A 6,631-nucleotide genomic window follows, 5' to 3' on the forward strand; every position below is an offset into this window, starting at 1 on the left:
GCTTTACAGAAACCCTTTTTACTGTGTGGTTTATGTGTGCTGGGTGAGGATTTTGATTTAGAAAGGCAAAAGGTAAGTAAATGATAGTAATGGGTCAGTTATAATTTAAAAAAATTTAGAAGTTAATGATTTCGTGACCAGTCTGAGAACTCTCATAGTTTAGGATCTGTTACAACCACATTTCCTTCATCCAGTGTGTATTATTGTGTACCTGTGACTGTCCCTGTGCTTTGCAAAGAGGATACAGTGGTGAACCACTCAACATAGACCACCCTCACGGGTCTTGCAGTTTGTTCTTTGCCCAGTTGTTTCCACCTCACTAAAATTATTGCTATACGGTATTTAGTTTTGACACTTGTATCATTTATCTATTACCACAGTAATAAGTGTAGCAAACCACCCTGAAGCTCAATGACTAAAAACAACTGGTATTCATTAAGCCTGTGAGTCTGCAGGATGGCAGTTTAGGCTGGGATAGTCTGGGCGGTTCTTCTGGTCTTGGACTCCCTAATATGACTGAAAGTCTGCAGGGTTGGCTAATCTAGAATGGAATCTGCCAGGAGGTTCTTCTGGTATTAGCTGAGTTCACTCACATACATTTTGGCTGTTGGCTGGGACAGTTGGGGTTCATTGGACTGTGTGTTTCTCATCTTCCAATGGGCTAGCTTGGCTATGTACTCCAAACAATCACAGATGAGAAAAATAAAACCAGGAACACTCGAGTGCTTTTCTTTTCTTTTCTTTTTTCTTTTTTCTTTCTTTCTTTCTTTTTTTTTTGCAGAGTTTGGCTTTTTATTGAACATATTGCAAAAGAGGCTTAGTCAAAAAGACCAAAGCCCATATCATCATCGAACTCCTCAGATTCTTCTTTCTTTGCTTCCACTTTCTTCTTCTCATCAGGGGCAGCAGCAGTGGAGGGGGCAGGACCTTTTGCTGGTGCAGCACCAACTACTGGAGCAGGTCCACTTGCCCCTATATTGTAGATGAGGCTCCCAATGTTGACATTGGTCAGAGCCTTTGCAAACAAACCTGGCCAGAAAGGTTCAACATTTACACTGGCTGCTTTAATGAAGGCATTGATTTTATCCTTTGTGACTGTCGCCTCACCATTGTGCAGGATGGGGGCTGAGTAGATGCAGGTGAGCTCTGAGATGGAGGTCATGGTGCAGGCGAGTGCTGGCTGAGTCCTGCCGGGCACGGTGCTAGTTGCCGGATGAAATGAGGGCCTCACCCCAGTGCGGCCTTAGCTTCCTCAGAAAGACCGAGAACCTTACCAGCAGCTGAGGAAAGGCTCGAATGTTTACTTTTAAGCCTTGGCTTATGCCAAGTCTGCCCATTGGTCACAGCAAGTGATAAACTGAGAAAGAAGGAGTGGGGAAATCCGTGCCATCTTTTAATAGATAGAGCTGCCAAGTCACATCGCAAAGGCTGAGGATCCAGAGAGGGGTGAAGGATTGGAGCCATAGTGTAATCAGTCTATCACCGTGCTTATTGATGACATGATCAGCCTTGTATTAGTAGAAAAGACAATTTTATATATCTATGGTTATTTAAATATGCTTTTGTTTCAATTGAAGACTAACCACTGTTATCTTCAGTAGGAAAAAAATAACGAGTCAGTAAATACATATTGAATAAATGCTTTTTATTAAAGAAAAAAGGTATGTGGAAGGAGAAAAGGTATCTGTAGAAAGTTTGGGTTAGTAAGTAGACTTACTAGCTACGAAAGGTAATTTGCTCTGTGTTGGGGTGGGGAGAAGGAGGTAAAGGTGGACAGTTAGGTTGGAAATAGATTACGAAGGACCTTGACTTTCAAGCAGAGGAATTTAGACCTTTTCTTGTAATGTGAGTAATGGGGAAATATTAAAAATAGTCTGAAAACAGAGGATGAAAGTTGAAAGTGACATTGTAGTTAAATAATATAGAAGTCTTTAAAAAAAGGAAGATGCTTTGTCTGACTGCTTGTTTTTTTTTTGCTTTTATTGAAATACCAGTGTCAATGAATGGACTGAAATGCTGTAGTGTGGGGGTTCAGGTGGCTCAGCACAACTTTCAGAACACAAAGTCATTGATGGGTCCAATGACTTAGCTCTTCACTGTAACTTCTTGCACATCTAATATCATATGGCTATCCTACACATGCAAGTGTTTCTTTACAAGGAAGGCCAGGTGAGTGAGCGTGGATAAAATGAACTGGTGATCATCTCCCCCAAACACACTTTTAAATAAATATGTGTTGTACCACTAGTTTTAGGAAGATGGCTATATCTCCGTCCATACCTATACCTAACAAATGAGGCTATGCTTGAAGGTTCATTAGTATGTTTATATTTCATACAAGTTACTTTTCAGGGTTGAGGTTCACGCTCAGTCAAACCTTTCTGGAGCTATTTGTAATTAAGACATTTTTCTTTTTCTTTCTTTCTTTTTTTTCCCTTCAAATTGAAACAGCAAAGTCCATTACAATGGGGCTGTGGTTCTCAGCTCGGGCTGCACCTTAGAATCATCCAGGAAACTTAAAAAAATTTCCAGTGCCTGGAATCTCTGAGGGTAGGGCCCAGGCATCAGGATTTCAAAAAACTCCCAGGTGATTCTAATGTACAAAGAAGAGTAAGAACTACTGCAATGGGAGAGAACAGAGGCTCAATTTGTGATCATCCCTGGTCTGGGAGTTTTCTTTATTGGGCTTTTAGCTTTTACCGTGTGTTTTCTGCCAACACCTCTGCATCGAAGGAGCCACCTTATCCCTGGTTGCTAATCTTCCCTGTAGCTGTGGTGTTCCCAGGAATCCACTACAAAGCAAAACAAATTCCCTCAACTGTGCTTGGAATTACCCACCATTGGTTTCTGCTGCCCACCAACTAGCTTTCCTGTTGGCCCCTGCTCACTTGTAACCCACGTGTGAAGTTGTGGTACAGGGCAATGCTCTTTTTTTTTCCTGGAGACTGTCACACTAGGCGCCATGACTTGGTACCCATGAGCCTGCACTGGGGTCCCTTTTAGTCAAGCTTACAGTGAAGGTCACCTTTCTAAGGTGTTGTGAGGACTCAACAAAATAATGCACATGTAACCAGAGAATTGAATGAGCTGGACTCAGTGGGGAGAAGCAGAGAGTCACGTTATTCTCCCTCAAACTGATTTCTTTTCAAACTGATTTCTTTTTGGCTTTTCCCTCTCTGTTCCTGGAAGATTCCATAGATGTTTGGTCACTTTCAGGTATTTTAGTCTTGCTTTCTGGTATTAAAAAATTATGATCCAAATCAAAATTTCAAGTTTTCTTCCAATTCAGAACTTCCAGGCTGGATCTAGCGTTCAAAACTTGCAATGAGGAAGGGCAGAGCGCTTTGTTCTACGATTTCTCTTTCTTGTTCGTTCATTTCTCTTCTGCCTCTTACTGTGCTAATGCTAGTTCTTCGTGGTGTTAGTCTGATATTAGTGCAGTTTTATTCTGGTGTTGATGCCCTATGGTGTCAGATGCCCAAATGCTGGTGTTCTCTCCCTTGGGGTGCTTTTTTAGGTCCTAGGGGATCTCCTTTCCCTAAAGGGGTATCAAGCACTGCTCACTATCTTCTTCCCTACTTGGAGGCTCATCCTCCTCTCAACAACTTAGTGTTCCTTTTTCCTTGTTTCTGAGCTCTACGTTTTCCCACACTTCTTGCCATTGGGATTACTTTGCCTTTGGGGTTGGATCCTTTCAAGGTGACTCCATGATGTCCACTGCTCCTTGGAGCTATTTTGTATTGGCTCTGTGAGTTTTTGCAGCCTTGCAAGTATCACACTGAAGGACAAATTGCCAATCTTTCTTTCGGGAAGATATACCCACTCTCTAAGGCTTGAGTAGGGGTGGTAAATGTCTCTCCTTGCCCCTCAACTGAAGTGAACAGGATTCTCTAAATAAAGATCACCACTCTCTTTAAAGTAATCTATGCTCCCCAGTCTTCTTTCGATTATTTTTATTTCCTTTCATGTATTGGCTGAAGGTAAGTGATGGACTCTAGGTCACAGAACCAGCCTTTGCCCCTATATATTTTTTAATTTTTAAAATTATAGTTGGCATACAATATTATATTAGTTTCAATTGTATAACACAGTGGTTAGACATTTCTATAACTTATGAAGTAATTACCCTGATAAATCCAGTACCCATCTGACACCACACATAGTTATTACAATGCTACTGACTATATTCCCTATGCTATACTCTACATCTCTGTGACTATTTTATAACTACCAATTTGTACCTCTTAATCGCCTCCGCTCTTCACCTTACCCCTCTCCCAATCTGACAACCATCAAAATGCTCTCTGTATCTATGAATTTATTTCTGTTTTTTTTTTTGTTGTTGTTGTTTATTCTTTAGATTCCACATATGTGAAATCATGTTGTCTTTCTCTATCTGATTTATTTCATTCATCACAATACCCTCTAAGTCCATCAAGGCAATATCTTTTCCCATCCCCTTCCTTTTAGTCTGTATGTGTCTTTTAATCTGAAGTGAGTCTCTTGTAGGCAGCATATGTAAGGGTCTTGTTTTCTTATCCAATCACCCCATGTCTTTTGATTGGAGCATTTAATCCATTTACATTTAAAGTAATAATGAAAATATAGATTCACATGTATCTTCAAAGTAGTGTTTTGGGTTTCTTCAGATAAATACCCAGAAGAAGGATAACTGCATCCTTCTTTGTCTCTTGTTATAGCCTTTGTTTTAAAATCTATTTCGTCTAGTATAAGTATTGCTACCCCCGCTTTTTTTTTTTTTAATTTCCACTTTCATGAAACATCTTTTTTCATCTCTTTACTCTCAGTCTGTGTGTGTCTTTAGCTCTGAAGTGAGTCTCTGGTAGGCAGCATATGTAAGAGTCTTGTTTTCTTATCATTCAGCCACTCTATGTCTTTTGATTAGAGCATTTAATTTATTTACATTAAAGAAATTGTTGCTAGATATGTGGTTAGTGCTATTTTATTATTCATAGTTTTTATCTCTTTTCTTCTTCTTCTTCTTAAAGAAGTCCCTCTAACATTTCCTATGACATTGGCTTGGTGATGATGTACTCCTTTAGCTGGGAAGCTCTTTATCTGTCCTTCGATTCTAAATGATAGCTGTGCTGAGTAGAGTAATCTTGGTTGTAGGTCTTTGCTTTTCCTCACTTTGAATATTTTGTGTCAAGCCCTTCTGGCCTGCAAAGCTTCTGTTGAGAAATCAGCTGACAGTCTTATGGGAGCTCCCTTGCAGGAAATTAATTACTCTTCTCTTGCTGCTTTTAAAATTCTCTCTTTGTCTTTAACCTTTGGCACTTTAATTATGATGTGTCTCATTATGACGTGTCTTTGTGTGTATTTCTTTGGGTTCATAGTGTTTGGGACTCTGTGCTTTTTGGGCTTGTAGGTCTATTTCCTTTACCAGGTTAGGGAAGTTTTCTGTCATTATTTCTTCAAATAGGTTCTTAATTCCTTGCTCTCTCTCTTCTCCTCTGGTATCCCTATGATGCAAACGTTGGTATGCTTGATGCTATTCTAGAGTCCCCTTAAACTATCCTAATTTTTTTGGATTTTTTTGTTGATTCCCTGTAATGTATTCTTCATTTTAATTATTGTATTCATTTCTCACTGGTTGTTTTTATGTTTTCTATCTCCATTTTTATGTTTTCTATTTTTTTGTTGAATTCTTACTGAGATCAATGAACTTTCCTATAACCAGTATTTTGAACTCTGCATCTGGTAGATTGCTAGCTTCCATTTTGTTTAGTTCTTCTGGAGCTTTCTTCTATTCTTTCATGTGACACTTGTTTCTTTGTTTTTCCATTTTGGCTTCCAACTTGTGTTTGTTTCTATGTATTAGGTAGAGCTGCTCTGTCTCCCGGTCTTAGTAGTGTTGCTTTATGTAGTAGGTGTGCTGTGGGGCCCACTGGCACGGTCTTCCCATGTCACCTGAGCCAGGTGTTCCAGGTATGTCCCTTGTATGGGTTGTGCATGCCCTCCTGTTATAGTTGAGCCTTGGTTGCTGTTTGCTCATCACTGGGAGGGATTGACCCTTGGGCTGATTGGTTGTTAGGTGTGCTGTGGGGCCCAGTGGCACAGTCTTCCCATGTCACCTGAGCCAGGTGTTCCAGGTATGTCCCTTGTATGGGTTGTGCATGCCCTCCTGTTTATAGTTGAGCCTTGGTTGCTGTTTGCTCATCGCTGGGAGGGATTGACCCTTGGGCTGATTGGTTGTGATGACTGGCCATAACCAGTGGAAGAGCTGTTATGCAGGGGCTGACCTTACAGAGCAGGATTTGCTTTAGCAGGGCGCTAGTGCCTACCCTGTCTGCCCTTTTGGTGTTTTTTTCTCAGATGGTCACCACCCATGTTGGCCTTGGAAGTGCCTCAGGAGGCCAAGCTGCAAACTGAAGCAGCTGCCGCTAGTGCTGGGCTTGGGCTGCTCAGTAAGAAGTACAGGGCATTCTGAGGCCAGGTGCTGCTTGTTTATGTTTTGTGAACCTTTGAGAGATTTTGGGAAAGTTTGTAGCATGAGCCAAAATAGGCCTTTTGGATGGAAAATTCACCGGAAGCTGCTTGGGTGGGCCCGCAATTTGGGCAGGGTAGGGTTTCAGGGAATCACCGGGGCAAGGCAATCAGTGTTAGCTAT

At 41.0% G+C, this 6,631-nt stretch overlaps 1 protein-coding gene across 2 annotated transcripts; it reads right to left on the reverse strand.

The window, feature by feature from the left end:
• Positions 1 to 817: 817 nt before the first annotated feature.
• LOC102883588 (60S acidic ribosomal protein P1) lies at positions 818 to 1,162 on the reverse strand. 2 transcript variants are annotated; one of them, XM_006919496.1, is made up of 2 exons: positions 1,092 to 1,162; positions 818 to 1,016 (listed from the first exon to the last, which is right to left on the reverse strand). In XM_006919496.1, the coding sequence occupies exons 1-2, from the start codon at positions 1,160 to 1,162 to the stop codon at positions 818 to 820; spliced, it is 270 nt and encodes an 89-aa protein (XP_006919558.1). The 2 variants fall into 2 exon arrangements, with proteins under 2 accessions (XP_006919558.1, XP_006919557.1); XM_006919495.1 differs by having other exon boundaries at positions 818 to 1,162.
• Between the last annotated feature and the right edge of the window lie 5,469 nt (positions 1,163 to 6,631).

The sequence above is a fragment of the Pteropus alecto genome, unplaced genomic scaffold, assembly GCF_000325575.1.
Source record: "Pteropus alecto unplaced genomic scaffold, ASM32557v1 scaffold338, whole genome shotgun sequence".
Taxonomy (NCBI): Eukaryota; Metazoa; Chordata; class Mammalia; order Chiroptera; family Pteropodidae; genus Pteropus; species Pteropus alecto.

Bases quoted from the DNA above. Each gene is read 5' to 3' on its own strand.
- LOC102883588 (XM_006919495.1), bottom strand. From the start codon at position 1,162: ATGACCTCCATCTCAGAGCTCACCTGCATCTACTCAGCCCCCATCCTG.